Source organism: Aphelocoma coerulescens, chromosome 4, assembly GCF_041296385.1.
Source record: "Aphelocoma coerulescens isolate FSJ_1873_10779 chromosome 4, UR_Acoe_1.0, whole genome shotgun sequence".
In the NCBI taxonomy this organism is placed as follows: domain Eukaryota; kingdom Metazoa; phylum Chordata; class Aves; order Passeriformes; family Corvidae; genus Aphelocoma; species Aphelocoma coerulescens.
In genome coordinates this window covers 6168495-6190730 of record NC_091017.1, presented here as the reverse complement: position 1 = coordinate 6190730, position 22236 = coordinate 6168495, and the positions used below count along the sequence as shown (strand labels likewise).

Below are 22236 nucleotides of genomic sequence, written 5' to 3'. Positions count from 1 at the left end.
CTGCAGGGCAAAAATCCACCTACCTAAATCTGTAGTGAGTACTACTAACAGCAGAAAACTGGACATAAAATCCTGATTTCCAGAAACCAAATTCCCTTTGACATCAGGTCAGCCCGGCTCTCCCCACAGAGCTCTCCATTCAACACGGCTACACAATCTCCATCCGCTAAAGTTTCAGACCACCACCACGAAAACATTTATGTTTTTGTCCAGAATGCATTGTTTTCCACATGACCTCAGCAGAAGAGAGTTTTTAGTTGCCTCACCTGCATCAGCAGCCGTGACCAGGAGCAGGTACTGCTCCTTGGCCTCCCGGTCCAGGCTCCGCACCAGGCGCAGCTCTCCGCTGCCCGAGAGAGTGAAGGCTTCCTCTTCGTTGCCAGCCACCAGCACGTAGGTCAGCTTGCTGTTCAGCCCTTGGTCATCATCCCTTGCTACAACCTACACAAGCAATGCAAACAGAAGAGATATCAAACACCTGATGAGCGCAGGAGGTCTGGAAAATTAGACTGGGATAGAGGACACATTCTCTGTGATAATAATCCAAATTAACGGGTTGAATTAATGCAAATGCTACAAGTATAAATGAGCTGTAATTGTAAAAAAAAAACTTAACACAGTGATGGTGGATTTAAAAAACATAGTTTGAAAATATTTAATAGTTGATTACCTATTTTTCTTGAGCATAAATACAGAAAAACTGTGTTGGGGCTCTGTGAAAACCACAAATGACCTGGTATAGGCTAAGCTCTGTATGAGAGCAAGCACTGCATGTCCTGCTGTCAGAATCCATCTAGTTCTCTCTCAATATTTGGCACACGGCCTCATCCCATGTAGGCAATGACTAGATTGCGAGATTTGTTGCATGGAAGTTGAGAATGAGATGAGAGATAGAGCAGACTCTTAGAGTCCCAGTGGAGGCATGAGGATAGGTAGGGAAAACACAAACAGAACTCCAAAGCATAATAGTAACTTTTGGTCAAAAAAAACGCACCCATACAAACAAAAAAGGAAAACAAGCCAACAATGACTGCAAATTCAATTAAAGCCAAGAGGCAACTTTTCCATTGTTTTGCCCCTTTTTAATTTTGGAGGAAGGACACTGGGTATTAATACCATGTAGGCATGCTACTAATTGTCAGAGACACATATTTATTGCTGAATGTACCCACCTGCAGAATAACTTTTGGGAGCGTCTCCAAATTCTCGGGGACGTTCACAGAGTAGGGAGAAAGCTCAAATGTGGGAATGAAATCATTAACGTCCTTCAGAACAATACTGACTGTTGTGGTATCAGTCCTGGGGCTGCTCCCACGGTCAGATGACTGAACAGTCAGTGTGTAGGAGGGCTGCTTCTCTCTATCCAGAGGCTTGGCCACAGTTATCACCCCTGTCACAGAATCGATCCGAAACTCATTGTTGGCATCTCCGCTCACGATGGCGTAGCGGACCTGCCCGTTTGTCCCTTCATCTGCATCTGTAGCCAACACCTGGATTAAATCTGTCCCTGTCAAAGTATTTTCTGACACCTCTACCTTGTACAGCTTCTGGGCAAAGAGCGGGTTGTTGTCATTAATGTCCAGGACTATCACCACCACATCCGTAGACGAAGAAAGGGATGGCTGGCCCTTGTCTGTGGCTACCACAGTCAAGGTGTAGTTGGCCACGGCTTCTCTGTCGAGCTCTCCAGTGAGCCTCACTTCCCCATCGATAGTGCCGATGCTGAACTTGTTTCCCAGAGGCCGGAGCAGGCTGTACTCGATGTAGCTGTTGGGGCCACTGTCGGGATCAGTTGCCTGTGCTTTGAACACCACCGTATCTATGGGCGTGTTCTCCGGGACGTAGGTCAGCTTAGGGGAGGTAAAGCTCGGAGGGCTGTCGTTCACATCGAGCAGAATGATTGAAACTTGGGCTGTGCTGGTGTACCTGGAGGCTGGGAGGGGGGCCATGTCATGGGCTTGCACGACGAGGCTGTAGAAGGACTGGCTTTCCCGATCCAGAGGCTGCCGGATGCTCAACACGCCGCTGTTGTCGATGCTGAACTGCCCCGCGCTGTCCCCGGACGCGATGCTGAAGGACAGCTGAGAGTTGGGGCCTGGTTGGGGAGGGAGAAGAAAGGTAGATAATATTAATTCATCCCACCAACCTAGGTATCAATATTTCTAGCCTTGTTTCCACAGGAAATTTTCCTTCATTTTTCTATGGATATGAACCACGTGGTTCCTATACAACCACGTGAAGTGTTCAGCTTCCTCATCACCATTTTTGAATCCATCTGCTCATTTCAGGCAAGTTTCAGAGTGGGGAAGAAACCTTTGAAATGATTATTTTCTGACATGGTAATATTCATGAAAGAGAGAGGGAGGACGTTAATTGGAGAGGCCGCAGAGGGAATGTCTGTCAGGGTTCATCTCTGCATTTCATTCAGCAGGAGCTGCACGGTGGCACCACGAGTAATTTTTCCCCATCTAAAATGGTTGGGGATAAAGGATTTGAAGGGTTTTCCTTCAGAAACCAAGACTCAGTAGTTCTGCTGCTCATTGAACATCTGGTTTCCTCCATTATTCCCAGTTCAACCGAGCAACATTATTATTAATGTAATTATTTCATGAATTCTTCCACTCAATTAAAAAAGCCACAAGCAGAAACTCCCAAGCCTAGCCGGAGCAAGCCAAGAGTGAATAGTGGGGAAAGGTATGCTTCCCATATATGGCATGGTATTCCAAAATATCAGATGAACAGCCCTCACTCATCTCATGATCAAAACATAACTAGCAATTATGGTCAGGGGAGAGATTTATCATTCCAGTAAGGGAAATACATCCTGAACCTGGACAGGGCTGTGAAACATCCTTACATATTCCATGTAAGAAATAATGTGTGTTATTGCTTCGATTCTACAGTTCACTCTGAACAGCTAATTATTGGGAACATCCAATTGTGAGACAAGTTTCTTCTCCTCTATCTTACTCCTATTTTAATTAATTTAATTTTTTTTTTCTTGCTTTGCATATTCAAGACTGTGTTTAGGGTCAGTAAATTAACCAACCATTAGCTACTAATTTACCCCTCAAACTAGCTTGTTCATGCAAAGAAACCAAGCTGCCCATTTCACTGATTGCTGTGCATTTTGTCATTTTTACTCAGAAGCTCTTTTCTCTCCTAGTGAATTGCTTTGATAATAAAATTATTCCTGCATTAGACTTATTAATCTCTGCTGTTTATTATGCTCAGACTTGAGAAATCTAGTCTTACATGTGGCCACTCTAATTGGCATCTTTCCCTCTGTTTTTCCTCTTGTAGGAGTTAAATTATAAAATGAATAGAACGAAACATGAAAGACAAAATATTTGAATGCAATTTAAAACATTAATACATTTATCTGCCAGATACTAGTGTTTCTCCAGTACTTTGATCAAGTGAAGGATGGTGAAAGTTTAATGTTACTCTGATTTTTGTTCAGTTCTATTTTCAAATGACTAATTACATGAATAAAAGTCTTGATTTCAGTAAAGTACTTTCTGGCAATTCAAGATTTTTGTTGATTTTTGGAGATGGGTAGGATTTGGGTCCTGCAAAAGAAAATTACTTTAAAAAATACTCTATTTCCTCCACCCACTCCCACCCCAGTGTTTTTCTGGTGTTTATTCCTAAGAAAAAATTTGTTTACTCTTCCTTATCACCTCCATGAACCTTTCATTCTTTGTCCTGTATTCTCATGGGTTTCCTTGCTGGTAATACTAATATAAGTTAAACTGTGAAACAGAAGATTTGCCTGAATATCAGTGGAGCCAGGAAGGCCACTTAGGGAACTATTCTTTTTTTTAACACAGCATGCCAAGCTGGCATTGTGCACCTCATCCATCCCCCCTTCCAAGGTTTGGAACTGGGCTTTTCTTAGGGAGACTGTAGAGACATCCTCTTTGTTGAACTTTAGGTTTATTTAATCTGATGCTTAATCTGATAAAACACTGAAAAGACAGACATGGAGTCACCAAATTCATGATAACACTCTAAAGGGCTTTGTTTCTATTTTTATTTATTTACTAATGAGACTAAAAAAAGACCCAACAAAACTACTTCCCCTCTGCCATTCTATAAATATCGGTAGAGTTTAGCTGAGAAATTACACCAGCTTTGCCTGGGGGAATACCTTACCATACTTTTTAACAAACTGACAAATGTGTGTGTGCTTTCCTCGGATATTTTTCCTGTTAATTCTTTGAAAAAAATAAAATCTGAATCTCAAAATGAATGTCTTTATGGTAACTGAGTTCTTTAGTATATATTATTATATTACTACAATATTGAATATCCAAGAGCCGTAGCTGATATTTACTATGGATCTGTACATGCAACAGTCCAAGCTGAGATAAACAGCTGCTGTTTCCCAAGGGGTGTGCTGAACAAGAAAACTAAAATTGAAGCAGTTTCACTATCACCATATTTCTGTCCTTTATCAGTGTTTCTCCTAAAACAACAGCCATGCCTCATTATAAAACAATGTCTTTTCAGAGCTCCTTCAAACTATGGGATCATGTAACATAAATAATCAACGAAATTATATTTGTATTGAGTGCATTATCTGTGAGCACATGGAGAAGAGTATAATACTAGCACTAGCTATTTCAGTGCTCTAGATAAATATAAGACAACACAAGATAACAAGTCTGAGCTTGAAACAGAAACAACAATAGATCATAACATGTGCTTAAGTTACAGTCTTATGGGAGAACTCAACCTGGCACGCTCTTGAAATGATATTTCTGCCCTATTAATTTTAAATCCAGCCTGCTAGAAAAGCAAGTGTGCCAGAAAACATAAAAAGCAAGATATCTGACTTCTCATTGCATTGCTCCTCAAATACTCATTTGCCTCCTTGATAACTGAGTGTGTGATGAATGTGAATTGATATGTCAGTGCTATGATATAGTTCCCATCCACTGTGCACAGATGGAAATTAATGTATGAGGTGCAAGAGAAAAGGAAAACAGACCCATAAGGGTGAAGTGAAATTAACTTCCAAAAGGATTTGAAACCAAGTGTTGTAGTCTTGACAGGAAAATAAGAAACAAAGGAGGAGATGGACACAAACCCATTTATCTACAAGTCTGAAGGAACAATCCCTTCCCTGGGAATGCACGACACAAGCACAAGTTCCTCCTCCAACTTATGTTTAGTTTACATCAAATAAAAGCCTTAACAAGTGTGGTGAAAGAGAGATTCATGCAAGAGCAGCCAGTATCACAAAGTTTTGACTTCTGATTTGTTGGCTTATCTTATGGAATCTCTTCTCCTTTCCTCAATTTGATCTCAAAACCAGTTACACAATTTTTACCATGGAAAATCATCAGCGCAAAATTTATCTCCCCACAAAAATGTTGGAGTTCAACAACTCAGCATTTCCTGAGGAAAAACTGCTTTACTGAGTAATCTTGATAGGGTCAGCCAATTTAGGTGCACAAACAGGATTCCTCAAAGCATGTAGGTGCTTTGTCCTTGAAGGACATTTCAGTGCGAGACAATTCCGTGGGCTCCGCTGAGCCCCTGTCAAGTTGAGAGGAGACAAGGTTGCTCAACATGTCACAAAAATAACCTTCACCTGTAAAGTCACTGTGATTGCTATGAATGAAGAGTTTTGCATAAAGTCACACTGGGTAATGTCTGTGGACACTTCAGAAAATGCGGTACACGATGGAACGATGTTTACATATTTTATGGTCATCTTCTATAATTATTCTTACTTGGGTACAAACTGTATGGCAAAATGGTTAAGAAAGCTATAAAAATCATACCTTTTACACTCCAACACATTAACACCTTCTGGATGCCATAAACAATCCCAAGATTAAAGCCTATTTTAATGAGAAATGTTCCCAAGATCCCTTTCAACAGGTTTTTTTAACCTCCACTATCAATACCTTGTAGATGACAACTGTCTTCATGATAGACTTACAAGTTACAGTACGTTTATGATGGCTGCAGATAACATCTGATATTACCACAACCCTCTTCAGAACTTACAATGAACTTTCAGAAAAAGAGTTGCCAGACTTAGGTCTACTTTAAATGTGAATTTAAGCATATGAGAGCAGCGACTTACGGGTAGCCCTAATTTTCCCTCTTTAGTAAGTCTTCTAATAGGTTGCTAAGGGGAAAGACAGCTTTATGATCACAGACACAGAATGTGAGGGAACTCCTACCATCATCGGCATCAGCGACGCTGAAGTTGAGGATGGCGGATCCCGGGGGCAGGTTCTCCATCAAGGAAGTGCTGTAGGAGGCCATGCTGAACACGGGCGCGTTGTCATTGACGTCCAGGATGTTGAAGTACACCCTGATGGCCGTGGACTGGCCTCCCCCATCCTCAGCACGGACAGTGAGGATGTAGTACTGCTGTGCTTCGTAGTCCAGGGCCCGGGTCAGGTTGAAGACCCCGGTGACAGGATTCAGGAAGAAGATTCCCTCTTCATCATCCTCGCTTACGGTGTACGTGATCTCCCCGTTGACACCCGAGTCATCATCAGTGGCAAGAATGGCTGCTACCAAGGAACCTGCATGGCACAACAGCAGAGCACCATCAGGCACTTGCAACAGGCAGCTCCCTGGGCTGCCCAGAGCCAGCTCACCATCAAGCAGATCCACAGATGAGAGATGTCCTCCAAGAGAAATTCAAGCCTCAACACTGCGTGAATAACCATTGCAAAAGTTTTTTTCAAAGCTGAAAGGGACAACATATTGTTGCTTTAAAGGGCTACTCAAACACCGTAAGAAATGGCCAGGAATGGTTTTTATCTTTATGCAAATTAGACATCAACAGGGGCAAAAATACCTTTTCTCCTGCTAGGTATTGTCTTTCTATGACTCAAAGGACCCTCTCTTTGCCGCAGACAATCACAAGTCCTGGAACCTTCTAGATGTTTCTTTCCAAATGCAGAAACCAAAATATGAGTACATACCAGATATCCCAGCTCTGCTTTTTGAAACAGTGCCTTTGCAGGGTAACTGCGGTTAGAAAACTAGAAACCTTATAGGGGTCCCTTCTCCGCTGTTTTCTGAAATTCAACGCCCTGTGAATTTGTGCCAGTGTTTTCATTTCTGCATAGCTGCCCTCGCATGACTGACCTATCTGACTCGAGTTTGGAAATCAAGTGTCACTTTTTAGTATTTCGAGCACTAATTATAATTAAGATCAGCTCATTTCCAAGAAAATAAATCATTAAATTTCCTTTCCCTGGAACCAGATGAACTACGTGCAGCACAGTTAACTATTTTCCAGCAATGAAAACTGCTTATATCATCAGAACAAAGAAGAGTGCTATAGCCCCCTTTAATCCAGCTGGATATAGTGGTATCTTTCACACCCCATTGATTAGCTCAAGCTCTAATGTTCCTTTAACAAGAGGAATGGGGATTACTCTCTGGGATAGAAAGTGGAACCTCAAAGGGGAAACATCATGGCCCTTCCCCTCCAGGTGAGCCTGCCAGCTGCTCCAGGACTGCTGGAGAATAGAACAGGAGAAGATGCAGTACTTTAACAGAAAATCAGCCTATTTGTTCCTTCAGCATCCATCACTGCTAAGATGGGAATAAAGCACTAATGTACACCCTAAAAATGATTAATGAGAGAAGTCTCATTTTAATGTGGAGGGAATTAGGCTTGCCTTTTCCAGGGTCATTCCTGCTAGAACAGACCATGACTCAAGGCTCTGAGAGAAAAGAGAGAATGGCTGGGGATCAGCAACCAAAGCACTCTGTGCTATACAGACATCTCAATTACTCCCAGATCAGATTCCTGAGACACAGCTGATTACTCTGTAAACCTTTAATGCAAAACACCACCAAATTTTGGGACAGGGACTGTGGGGCAGAGTGCAAAAGTCTGAGGCACGGGGGTGATCTTGGTTATTCCAAACTGAGACTCCCATGCTTATGAAAGCCCTAATAAAAGCTTAAAAGCTATCACCATGTCATTTGCATCTCCTTGGTTTATTCATGTTTTACAATAAGCTTCTGAGATGCTACTGGCAGATACTGCTTTTGTACTAGCAATCTGTATAGAATCTTGGAAGTAATATTCATTTTTCACCTGGAGTCGTGTAATAGAGCACAGTACTTGAAAACTCTTTTCGATCTAAATATTTTCTAGTTTATAACCCACCTTTTAAGCATCAAAACACTTGCATACGAAACCACCTTAAAAAGAAGAAAACAACCACTTGAGAGGTCAGTGGTGGTATTTCCATTTCCTGTTTACCTGGAGTGGCATCTTCTGGGATGTCAAAGGAGTAGACTGGCCTGGAGAACTTGGGGATGTGGTCATTAACGTCGCTGACAGTGATGTTTATCCTCATGTCCGAGGACTGCAGGCCATCGTCAGCACGGACCAGCAGGGAGTACTTGGAGCGGCGCTCGCGGTCCAGGCGCTTGGTGGCTATCAGCTCCCCTGACTCGGGATCAATGTGGAAGCTATCATCTGCACCACTGATAATGGTGTATGTGACCAGGGCATTGGCTCCCTAAGTCAGAACAGAAGTGGTCAAATCACGTTATTTGCCAGGAAAACCACATCATAACTTGCAGTAAGACAAGGATCGTTCCAGTAACTACACTTGGAGATTATTTTTCCAAACAGTTTCCTTCAATAAACAGCCTTCCTGCCCAGTCCCTGCTTCAATCCCACAGTAAAGACACATATGCACACAGTTTTTATTTGTGAGACGTGAAATGATGAGATTACCCAGATACTTTGTGCTCCACTGTTCACAAAAGGATTTCATCCAGTCGATACCAAAAACCTCTGTTACCTGTTTTAGTTTCAAGCCAGCATCACCGAGCAGTGTGACATCTTAATAAGGATCAATGTTTATTCTTCTTTTATGTTTGAAGATTAAATTAAATCTCTGGCAGTGGGATCAGCTCTGCCTTTCTTGCTCTCTGGAGATGGCATGGAGGGAGCAGGAGAGGAAGGGAGGGAGGGGAGACCTGAGGCAGCCATGTGGCAGCTCTTCCAGCCACCACGCATGGCAAAGGCCACAGCTCATGGTCAGGAGAAACTCATGGAGGCTGTGCTTGCAGCAGCCCTCAAAGGTCAGTTTCTGCATGGATATGTATTTACCCCCGTAAATAAAAAGCCCCAAAGTGATAAATCACACATCATTAAAATCACAGTTCTGATTTCTTGGGTTGTGCTGCAAGTCAAAAGCATTTGCTTTTGGGCCAAAAAATTTCATTTGTTCTCAGGGGTGGAAAAAAAAATCATCCATGTGGACTTTGAGCATTTTGGTTGAAAGGAAAATTAAGAAAAAATAACGTTACATAGAAAAATGTCATGTACTTCTTTTTCCAAGACAGGCTTAAGGATACTGAAGGTTTGGTAGCCTCTAACACCAGATACAGTACCTAAACCCTGTGTGCTGATGGTGCCTGGAAATGCAAGCAGATATTTACTGTGCCCTCCTCTGGTGCCAGGCCAGAGTTCAGCTTTCACAGCTGAAACCTGCTGCTGACACACCAGTGGCACTTGTGCAATGAACAGCAGATCAAAAAGATCAGGCAGAAAGGAATTCTATGGCTGTTTCAAATACTCCTGCCTAAAAAAGCAAATTAACAGAGATAAACACCTGCTCCTATTTGCAAGAGGAGAGACAAGCAGTAGTTACCTGACCTCACCAGAGTGCCCCGTGCCAAACTTTCTCTCTGGGGTGTTGTTTCAAAGAGTCAGACTAAGCTAACTGATAAAAGGAAATTTAGAAAGAAAGCAGGCTTCTGCAGGTGCCCAGCCCTGAAGAGCTGCGTGCAGTGCTTCAGCTATGTGCTCAGGTGTGCCTAGAGGCTGTCAACACGCTTTCCTCCAATTGTGTGGCTTAGCCATCACATCTCATGAGAATTTTCAGAGGTGACCACATTCTTCACCCTGTGTTTGACCACCCAGAGTCCTAACAGAGTGCAGCTAAAACCACAGCCATGTGTGATACTGGGTTTATACTGTGCCCTCAACTTCAAAAAGGGGGATGGGGAATAAAAAGGTAGCTTGACTCTAAACTGCACATTGCTAGGAAAACTTGGGCTCTTTGTAAAGAGTTTGAGTTACAAATGTTCTGGTAGGGAAATTGAAATCATTCCTTTTGAGAAAAGGACTGACTGATTTCTCTCTAGGGTAACAAATCCCTTTCCACTGGATGGAGTGCTTCAGAATGGGTAACAGCTTAGGTGCAGTTCAGGAATGGTTAAAAAAAGGCTGGAGCATAAGATACTGCTCTAATCTTACATATATTTGCCATACCACATCAGAGAGTGGTAGTTCAGTATTTACTGCTTCCTAAAATAAAGACAAACAGCTAAAATTTTTGTTACAGATGTGCACCTTCCCAAAATCCTGGGTTTTGTCTGTATATCAGGCTACTACTGGAAAATAAAGAGAAAACCAAAATATTTACAATCGCATTAGAACCATTCCCGGGGGTGTTCCCGTGGTTCCCTCTGTAGTAGTAAGATTAAGTACACCAATTAACAATCACAGGAAGACTAACCAAGCTAACACAAAAAAGGCCAGGAATAAAATTCTCTTGAGGAGGTTGAATTGCCCTATTATTTGAAAACAAGAACTGCTTGTTGTTTTCAAGTGTAACTTTACATTTTAATGATAACACAAACTTTTTACATTATTATATTGACTTTTTAGGCTTTTCCCTCATGGAAAGAAACTGTTCAAGTAAACAAAAATAACATGATTAACATTTTTGTAACTTAAGTTTCTAAAATAAAGGAATGCATCAACAGCATTTTAAGTTATTCATAGCACCTTAGTTGCATCATTCTCCTAATAATGAATCTAAGTGGGCATAACTATTTTGCAAACAGGTTCATGTACAGAGCACACATTTAAGCATTGTTTCTTTTCCCCTCTTTTTGGTAAAATAAAACATTCTTTTGGAAGGGATAATACTGATCTTTGTTAGGTCTACTCAAAGGGAAAGCAGGCATCATCAGAATTTTTCTTGTTCTCCAAGGCTTGCCTCAGAATAATTTCATTGCACACTTTGGAACTGGGCTGAACTACATCATCTTGGTTTCAAAGCTGGTTTAGACCTCCATGATACCGGACAGAATTTTGTGAATGACTGCCATGATTCCTAAGGCCAAGCTCACACAAAGGGATGAAGGGAACAGGTAAAAACATGTCCAGAATGGCACTTCTAGTACCGACATTCAAAACTGAAACCATGCTCCTACCTCATCAGCATCCATGGCTGTCAGCTGCAGTATTTTGGATCCATCTCCTATATTCTCCTCTACCGTCAGATCGAGCATGTCTGTGGGGAATACTGGTGGGTTGTCATTGATATCCTGAAGTGTTATTTCTACCTGTAAAAAGCAGGAATGGGAAAAAATGTTGAGTGAGTGCTGGATGCTCATAGGACCTGAATGTTACTAATCAGATAATTCTGAAAGAAATCAGGTAAATTGCTTTAAATCACATGAATTAGCACATTCCCAAATCACACCAACAATAGGAAAAGCCCGTCCGGATATTAAAATTCCACGCTGTTATAAAATACTCCTAGGAAAACCTCTAACACAAATAAAGTTAATTTGACTTGTTGATAGCAACTGATTTTAAATGGTCCTAGTCTAGTTTATATTGGAAAAGATCCACTGATAGACTGTCATTGTAATCCTCAAAGTCAGCCCCTGGAGAATAACTGCCAAGTGCTGGGGCAGGAGATCGTTCAACCATTAAATGCTGCCTGACATGAAGATGAGGTGGTGTAAAATTCTCTCTGAAATGTTTATATATTGGCAACTCTCCGTTCCGAGAGGGGAAAAAACACCCTTGCACTTAATATATTTTATAACAAATAATCTGCTTTTCTCTCTCTCGCAAAACTCCCCTCTAATTGCAAACATAAACGTTACTTTAGGAGCACCCACTAGCATCTACTCTCCTTGCCTATCCAAAACGCAGCAAATGTTCTTTTCACATGCCATATTTGTATGCTTTTCCAAGTAAGAATGATAGTTCCTGAAAGGTTGTTTCGTGATCTTTATCCTCAGTTTTTCATAAGCAAGATTGCTGCCCTGCTGATGCTAATTCAAAAAGATGCAGAGCTACGTTTTCTCTTGTTGCTGGGTCTGGAACGTGATATTCCAAAGTAGAAAAAGAAGACACAGCTGTTTTATATTTATCATGAAAAAAAAAGTAAGGTTTTGGACCCAAAATACTGAACAGTCACCAAACTCTGAAGACCCACTAAGAAGCAAATGAGTAGCTGAAAGAAGTCTTACCAAGGAAAAGAGAAAGGTAAAAGGTAAAGGTGTGGATGACTTAAAGAAGGTACCTAACTTGACAGACAAAACATTATTTACACGACAGAATCTGCTATGCCCTTATCCAGAAGGACTCTTCCTACACTTAGTTGAAAATATATGGATTGGGTCGTTCTGTATATACCTAACATAGACATTACTGGTGATCCAAAGTCTATGATTTCAACTGTTTCTAGTCCCCTGTCATAAGATTTTCTTCTCTGTTCTGTTTTCATAAGGACCACCAATTGCCAAGCTCTTCTGACTTGATCACCAGGATGATCTAAAAACCAGAGGAAATGTTACATTAATATTATTGTTAGGGAAATATTAATATAATAGCTGTATCTGCTGGAAGAGGAGACAAAACAGTGGTCTTTTATAGAAGGCCATTATTTATTTATCCCCTATTTAATCCCTTTGGCCACTCACAAGTGGTACACAACACAATTCACAGTCTGAGACAGATTAACCCAGAAGGTTTTGTCATTAAATTTATATCCCTGACAACAGGGATATAACAGAAGCACGAGGAGTGCTGAGCAGAGCACCATGAGCAGTGATTGACAACCACCTCACCAGACACAAACTTTCAGAGAACAAACCAGCCCAGGCTGGTTTTCAAGGAGAATGCTGCATCTGGGTGACAAATAATCACAGAAATGGGAGGGAAGTGGTAGAGATGACAGATGAAGGATTTTGCCAGCCCTCCTTGCCCATGGACTGGCACAGCACACTCTTCCTGCTTTCCTCCCCAAAGTGCAGCAGTTCCCCAGACAGGGTTTCAAGGTACAGCAGCTGCACAGCTCTGCAGTTCATTGATTCCTACCACACATGTCATTCACAGCTAATGCTTCAGCTGCGGGTGACGTTTCACCACCAGAACCCATTTCCATGATGAGAGATTACCTTTTGTACAAATCACATGAAAAATATGTGACCACTTCTGGGGGGTTTGGGATAGGAGCTGTGCATCACCTACAGCTTGAATGATGCAAAATAGTGAGATCCAAGAATACAGATGGCTAAGTACTGGGGGACAAATAAATTAATTATAAAGTCAGATTCCGGAGGACTGAAAAAAAGGAGAAGAATAAAAGAGGTGATTTTAATCTGAAAAATCAGTTCACTAGTAAACAAAGAAACTGTATTTTATACTGAAGACGTGTTTTAGATGGTATAAAAATAAGAAATTCTCAAATAAGAATGAGAATTTTTTTAGAAAAGAACACAATATTTTTTAAGAGCATTTGTACTATGATTTATTACTTATCCACAGGACTTAGATAATGTGTATTGCTTCATTACTCACCACTGGCTAAGTCTAATTAACATCTGCATCTAAAGCTATCTTTTTACTTCAACTTACACACAGAACTAGGGAATAAGATCCTTGGATGGACCTATTTGCAGAAATTTCACTGAAGTAATCATGGAATCAGAGAATGGTGTGGGCTGGAAGGGACCTAAAAGATGATGTAGTTCCAACCCCCCCCTCACCATGGTCAAGGATGCCACTCACCAGACCAGTTTGCTCAGGGCCCATCCAGCCTGGTCTAAGACATCCTTGAGAAAGATTTCAGAAAAAATGTCACATTTTCCCCAAAACAAGAGTCTGTTACATTTCATTTAAGAGAGCATAGATCCTGAATGAGATCGGATGTAAACTGAATGTCCAGGAGCTCAGAAATTAATTTCACTTTGAAATTATTCCACAAGTTCCAACACGAAGCAGAAGCCCACAGGAGAACCACAACCACAAAATCTTGCACTGCCACGTGGCACTGGAAGATTGCAGCATATCTTATCACATCTCTACTGTGAAAAAGAAAGAAAAAAAAGAAAATTCCACAAAGCTTTTAACCAAAGATCTAAACTAAACCTTTTCCCAATCAACTGCATCTTTCTAATCCCACTTCACATTTGCATATAGATGTCAATGTGTGTCACTTTAGGAAATATATGGTTTGATTAACATCATATGCTACCAATTAAAAATTAAGTGTAATTCCACCTCGGACTTAACGAAGGCAAGACAAGGTGGTCCTGGTGGTAACACCAGCTGTTGGAACCACAGAGTCATATTCAAAGGGTCTACAGACCGTGTGCTGTGCTCTCAGCTCACACTGATGGGAAACCACCCACCAGTGAGAGCAGCAAGTACAGGAATAAATATCTAGGAAACCAAAGGCACCACAGGATGGAAAACACAGGAGCTGAAGGGATTTATCCAAACCTTGGAAGCAAGGAACCATTACATGCTAATGCCTGTAGAACTGCAGGAAGTAACATGTCCAGGCTACATGGAAAGGGAGAATCACCACCCCATTCTCCAAATTTCTCCAAAATGGGAAATATTCTTCCCTGACCTCAGACTTGTCATTCAGTGCAAATCTAGGGTGTAAGACAGATACAAACCAATCATCTGAGAGCACTCAAAGTACTGCACTATGCAACAAAAACTTCTGCAACTTTCCATCTGACAACTGCTTGATTCCTATTTGTATCAACAGCTGCTTTTAATACAGGACCCAAAATTCTGACTGTCACTCAGAGGACTCACATAAAATACAGAAGCAGCAAAGGTAGGGAAGCTCCTTTTTAATTCTCTAATTGCTCTCTCCAGTGGTGCAGGCACTGATGGGGGCTTTGCTCCTCTGAACAGCCTTGAATTTCTGCAGAAGCCATGGGAACACAAATAGTTACAGACTCTTCTAAACCTGTTAAGACTGTGAAAACTGATTAATAAATTCATAATACTGTCTTACTTTTATTGTTCAAGGGAAAATGAAAAAAATCAGAAAGCTTTGTTCAATTCACTTGCACGCAAATCTCCACAAAATTACTCTACTTTTGTACAAATTCTAGTATAGTGCTTTTCCTTCACACATTTAATACATCTAGAAAAAAAGACTGAAAATCAAAGCTTTCCCTCAGAGCTTATTCTTCAGACAAATACATGTTGTTTATTGACTAACACTTGTAAAATGAACACAGTAATTTTACATATCAATTTCTATGCAAACCATCTTTGGGTGGGGTTTTTTTTAGTAGTTTTGTTTGTGTGCTTGTTTTATGTTTGACTCAAGCTAAGATGCACAAACACGGACACACAACAAACCACAGAGATCGGCAATATAGAAAGCCAAACAATACCACAAATTTCCCTGTGCATGAATCAAATTTCTCCTCCCCAGGCTCAATAACATTCTCACAATAATGCCCTGCCTCTGCCACAGTTACAGATGGCCAGCCCATCATCATCTGTGACAATTCGATTGCTGCAGCCTGTTGTCACAGACATTTTCAAAGCAGAGGAAGTATTAATTGCCTTGATCTTGTTAGGATTCTTATTTGTTGCTCAAATTAGCCTCTTGTGGGTTTTTTTTTTCCCCTAAACAAAATTCAGAACAGATTGAGGCAGGGCAGCACTCACCTCAAACAGTTCTGCCTCAATTTTCTCTGAATGTAGATGTAAGAAAAATAGGTCTTTCTCCATTTAGACAAACCTCAGTTGTTAACAGATACAGGAATCATACCAAGACCTCAAGTTTTAAAGCACATAGATCTATTAAAGCATTTAGGACATAAACTATTCTTAAGCTTACTCAAAATAATTTGTTGGATTAGGAAACAGTTGGTAAAAGATGAAGTTTCATTTCATAGAGCAAAACCAGCAATTCCACTTCAAAAATATTAGTACCCCAGGTAACTATTACTGAATAGGCTAGACAAGTTCCACGCTCAACGTAAAAAGCTTAAAATTAGAGTTTTATTCTGGAAAAAGAAATTATTTTAGTGACTGGGTTTATGAGCTACAAAGGTATGTAAAATAAAACATCACCCTGCAAGGCAACGTGCCAAATTCTAACCAATCATAGCACCTTCCATAAACCAATGGGCTCACTTGGCCAGACCCTAGCCTTCTGTTTTATTATAGTTATTAACATTTAGTTTTCTTCTGCTTCAAAGTCAGGAGGGTTTACAGACAGAACAGTCTTCTGAAGTTCTTCTACCTATCAAACGACAAGGAGAGGAGGAAAAAAGATGACACAGGAAACATGAATGAGCTCACGTGGTAGCAGCAAGTTTCCCCAATTTAAGTTGGGAGTCCCAGAAGAGTAATTCTTGCCTGGAGCCACGCTATCCATGGCACACACTTGATCAGAGATCTATAGATAGAACATGATCTGAGAAGGGAGGAACTCCCAGATGCCTCCCACGTTCGATACCTCTTCAAACGCTACAACTATTTGATTAAAGATCAAACAGAGTGGAAAGGCAACAGCTTTTCTTTCAATTTATATGGTGTTGAGTCATTCTTCTTCCCTTTGCTTGCTGCTGTGATGTTCACTGCCTCTCTCAGGAGATACCATCTAACAATCTACGAGCAGCATTGGCACAAATCACCCTGAAGACTTCTGTTCATGCTTAAGTCATTAGATGATCCCTCATTTAAAAAAAATTAAGGAGCTTTTTCTTCTTTGCTGGAGACCATGGCAGCACATTATCAATTTGAACTGAATAAAAGTGAAAGGATTTTATTTCCACTCCTTTGATAAATGCTCTAAATAATATCATTCATGATCATAAAAGGAAAGAATACAACTATTAATTCACCCCATCCATGTAACTGACTGAAGAACTTGGCCAACACTAGTCCTGCCTCCATCACTTCAGCCTCTGTCTTCATTCAGCAAACAAAATCCTTCCCTAATCCTGGAAAACACACAGGCACGTGTTGATTCCTTTTTTTATTGTCGTGAGTGATCACACTGGCCACTCACATCAGTGAAGTTGTGGTTACACTCAGTGCTTGAGGACTGGTGCATGTGTGCTTCCTCCAAACTGGAGAGGCAAGGGAATGGGGAGATTAAGCTTCAGAACACAATGAATTTCTGAAAATACATTTTCAGAAAGAAAAGAAGAAAAACGCTCTCTAAAAGAAATAAAATTATATATTTATACACACACACATATATATATATTTCTAGAAAATATCTACAGTAAAATTTCTAATAAGATAAAATCCCATAGCCCATCTGGAACCAGCTTCCCACCTTGCTCTAAATCACTGGGAAACAATAAGTTTGAGGGTAAAAAATAAACACTTACTCTTTAAAATTACTTCAATACCCAATAATAGCAGAGCTCAGGAAGGTGAAAAACCTGAACTACAGATCACGCACATTTACAATTTTCACAACAAGATGGAAAGCCCATTTATAAAGAAAATATCTTGGGACAAGGCAATCACTGAGGCTGAATGAGGCATCTGAATATCCCATTTTCCAGGAGGCAAACAATCCCAGCGCACGCTAGCACAATAAAAATCACATTAGTCTCTTGTGCTGCAGGCCAGCAAACCTGTTAAATAGAAATGTAATGTTGTTAAGAATCCCGCTATTAACAGGGGGAAGATTGCAGCTGGGGAGAAAATGTGGGGGGAAAAGTGCTAAAAAGGCACTGTTTGGGAAAAAAAATAATTAAAGAAAGCCAGGTTTAAAAGACTTAGTTCTGATGTCTGAGGTCAAGCTTAATGAAAGACAGGATGTGAAAGCTGTCCTAGGCCCCAGCACTGCCCACTCCAGTCACCCCAAAGCAAAGAAAACATCAACCCTATCTAAGACAACAGTAATTTAGAATAGGGATTATAGAAATATTTCCTTTTTCCTCACAGAATCAGGAATTACTACTGATTACCAGCCTTGAAATTGTTTTGAAACTTAAGGCTCAATGCATTTTGGAAACATGTTTTGCTTTGTCCATTAAACAAATGTGCATGGAGCCTTATATATCTTATTATGATTAATATGTAGTGCTGGCATTTCCTGGGTAATTTTAATCTGTGGGCTCTAACTCTAGTATTTTAACACTGTGTAACTTTCCTGGAGTTAATACCATATTATGTAACATTCATTAAGGTGATTTGATGTTTTGCAACCAAGACCCTTTTATAAAGCATCCCTATAAAATGCTGGGAGATCAGAGCGATCAAAAACTCAGTGATTTAACTGACACTATCAGAAAAATCATAGAATCATAGAATAGTCTGGGTTGGAAAGGACCTTTAAAGACCATCTAGTCCAACCTCTCTGCAATGAGCAGGAACATTTTCACCTACATCAGGTTGCCCAGAGTTCAATCTAACCTGGCACTGAATGTTCCCCAGGATGGGACATCCACCACCTGCCTGGGCAACCCGTGCCAGTGTTTCACCACCCCCATCATGGAAAATGTCTTCCCTACACCTAATCTAAATCAGGTGTAAATCTGCTTTCATCATCATTTAAAATTAAAAATCAAAAAGAAGCTACTTCCCTCTGTTGTCTCTACCAAATATCAATCCTAGTGCTAAAGAAAAGGTGTCATAATTGTTCGGTTTTCTCTCCCTTTTTTTTTTCTCTCTATCTGTTAAGGTGACCACTGGGAGTTGCACTGCCTGGAGTCTTGATTAAATGTTTCACTGCATCCAGAACACTTCATCATGCAGCATAGCCAAAATCTATTATGGCTTGCAAGTGACTCATGCGTTAGCTATGAAAAAACCATAATAAAGAGCATTTTACATAAAAATGCCCAAAAGGTTGGTAATTTAATCTTGATTCTAAGTAGTATGCAAAGTCTCTGTGTCCAGCCTGTGCAGACAATAAGGCATTGTCTGGAAATGTGTTACCTACTGTGGTTACATCTAACTTTTCTTGCCCAAGTCCAGATGAAAAACATTGAAAAGAAATAATCTTGTCCCAGCAGAAGGCCACCAGCCAGGACAGGACATTGACATTTCCAAGCCAGAAGATAAATATAAGTTTTTCTAAAGGCAAGGCAAGCAATGTAAAAATTCTCATTCTTTCTGAAATCAGTATTTTAAGGTAATTTAAGCACTACATCATTTTCTGCTCCCTCAAAAGAGACACGGTCTCACGTGCAACAGAGGGAATTAACTGGGTTAGGGAAAGCCCTACTCAAATCTTGGCTAATTTAACAAAGTAACAGCACACTGACTTTGAAACACACATCGAAACATACAGAATCATAAACATGGAAACCCAGTATGATCCAACTTCACAGCAAATGGGAGATAAACATCAAATTGGTACAAGGGATAAAGCTGATAAGAAATGCCACAAGCAGTTATTTTTTTCCCTTCCTTCACCACCAGAACCATAATGAAATACAGGTTATTTTGTCAGTACTGGTTAATGAGTAACATGTATAGCTCAGTCAATATTCATACAGTTTAAAAAACAGATTGATTGTAGGAATGAGTTATTTTGAGCTCCATTCCAACAGGCCTAATTAGCACATCAGGACCTCTCCCAGGTCTGCCCAGAAACTGCAATCCAGTGGCACCAAGGCAGAGCTGGGCTGGCACTAAGGAGCATGAAAAGCTCCTTCACCCACCCACCCACCCTTTCCATGGATGCTGGATATGCACACACACACGGCCCTATGGCATTTCCCCAGATAAAAGGGGTGACTTTCTCATGAAGACATTACTTCTTCTGCATCTAATACTACCTCTGGTTACAAACTCAACTCCAAATACCTGCCAAACCAACACAAACACTTGGCAAACACTTGCTAGTGAGGTGTTTTTTTTTTTTTTTCTTTTTGGATATTTTTTTCTTAAATACTCAAAGCAGTATACATTTGGGAACCATTTGGTTTATAACTTTGCATTTAATTAAATGAGGTCTACTGCCATGTAATAAGAAATGGATTGAATCAGTAAGAACATTTCAGTCCATGCCAGAAAACAAAAAAAAAAAAAAAAAAAAAAAAGGATAAAGTCAGAAAATACAAGCAAGCATTAGAAGTTCAAGAATGGGAATGTCACACCTCTAAATTAAATAAATCACCTAATTAAAGTTACAGGTGTGACATTTAAGACACATGCAGTCACCAGGACAGTATGATAAATCCACCCCATCACTTGAAGGCTGCCCGAACAGCAAAAGAAAAGCTCTTTACCCAGAGCCATGGTAGAAAAAGCATTGCTAGAGACACTAAAGAAAGCACAATTTTTTTTTTTCTGTGAGTGGAAGGGAATTAAAGATACAGGACTGGATGCTGACTGATGTTTTGCAGTTGTGAGGGTTTTATATGTGGCACCTTTCTGAGAAGAATCCCCACAAGAATCTAAATAGACTGTAGCCAATAAAACACACAAGGCCAACGTGTTACTTTCCAGTTTCAGGTTTAGAAGTACAAGGCCATTTTATAGAAATGCCTAAAGGTTTTTTCCCCCACAGCATCAACAGGGTGCTAGCAAGGAACTGTTGAGGCTAGAAATTCCAAGTATTTCTGAATCCTTCTACAAATTTCAGGGAAATGCCTTCCTCACCATATTCCTCTTTTGCAGACTGCAGGCTTATGCAGCAGCTTCACATCTGGTGTCAGGGAGGGCCCCTTCCCTGCGGCCACAGGCCACTTGAGGCCAGAAAGGCTTTTTTCTGTGGCCACAGATGGACCTTTTCATGTGGCTGCCCTCAGCAGAGCCAGCTGACAGTCGAGGCTACGGTGGCAGGGTTAAGAACTTCAGCTCACTGGGCACACCAGCCCTCCTTTATCCACTTTCCTCCCATACATCAGAATTTTTATTTTGGCAGCTGTATCTTCAGGCATACCTTTCCCCAGTTATCTTTTTGGTCCACCTTGCCTGTGCAACCTTTACTACAATTATTAAGAAAGTCCTACACAATAACAGTAGGCTGATGCACTGTGTATTGGACCAACTCCTATACTTGGACAAAAAAGAAAGTCCTGCATGCCTCCAAAACCTAGTTTTTCTGCCCAACTACATTCAACATGCCCACGTTATCTCTTCTTGAAAAAATTGCTGTTTCTGGTGATGAGGTTTTGCACCAAAGCCCTTCTTGAAGCCAAATAAAAAGCCCTATGTTGGTTCTTCACCAAACTGTGAAGATTCAAATTTATATGTAACTACAAACTTTCACCTCAAAAAATATTCTAAATAGCTGAATAACACACATCTTTTGGCCTAGGAATGTGAAGGGTGGCTGAAACTCAGTTTATAGAATTCTTCACGTCAGCCAACAATATTTGTTTCCCTCTCTTACCTATTGAATTTTCTTCCTCAGCTGTTGGACTTTGCATTTGACACAGCAAATTTAGAAAATCAAGCATTAAAGACTAATTAAAAGGTCTTTAAAAAGACCTTCACCTTTTGAAATTTATCATTTCACCACATCTGTAACTACGCACATGACCTTGTGCACTGAAGAGAAATCAAGTGAAAACCTCCAGATTTTCACAGAAATAGCTGGAATAGCTGGAACAGTGTGCTTATGTGGGATTCTTACAGTCATCTTCCTTAATAAAGAATATGGAGTGTTTTATTTGAGCATAAATTCAGAGATTTGACTTTTATTGGTTCCTAAACATCCACTACATCTTCCCTAGATGCAGAACCTACATCAAACTATGAAGCTGTGCTCTCTGGCTGCTACAATCAATAATGAGAACTTTTAACAGCCCAGATCCTGACATATTCCTCTATTACATCTTTCTCCCCCAACACCCAACTTTGCACCACAGCCAATCTCTCACTGACTTGGTTTTACTGTGGATAGTCCTAAGCAAGCCCTGATTACTGGGTCAGAAATATCACCAGCAGCTGACAATTGCAACACAAACACAGCTGTCAGGAGGGCTGCTTGATCTGCTCCACAGAGAGACTGACCAAACTAAAGCCTCCCTTCAATCAAGTAAAAACTTTGAGTCCTGATAATCTTAGTAAACCTTAAAAAAAAAAAGGAGAAAGAAATACACTGGCACTTCTGCATATCTTAATTTCAGTGTGGCAGGAAGCAGATGTACCACAAGAGAATGGTTCCCATGGTATTTCAAGAATAGGAGAAACCAAAGAACCTTTCCTTGCTCGGGTCCCTGTCTGATGTCCCA

The 22236-nt window shown here is 40.6% G+C and overlaps 1 protein-coding gene across 1 annotated transcript in view; it reads right to left on the bottom strand.

Moving 5' to 3' along the window:
- FAT4 (FAT atypical cadherin 4) overlaps positions 1–22236 on the bottom strand; it is a 123877-nt gene that overhangs the window by 49644 nt on the left and 51997 nt on the right. Inside the window, exons 2-6 of the mRNA XM_069012308.1 lie at positions 11236–11367; positions 8258–8519; positions 6204–6554; positions 1173–2095; positions 267–441 (exon numbers count right to left, since the gene is read on the bottom strand). Of these exons, the coding sequence (XP_068868409.1) occupies positions 267–441; positions 1173–2095; positions 6204–6554; positions 8258–8519; positions 11236–11367 (1843 nt within the window). The remainder of the gene's footprint in view (positions 1–266; positions 442–1172; positions 2096–6203; positions 6555–8257; positions 8520–11235; positions 11368–22236) is intronic.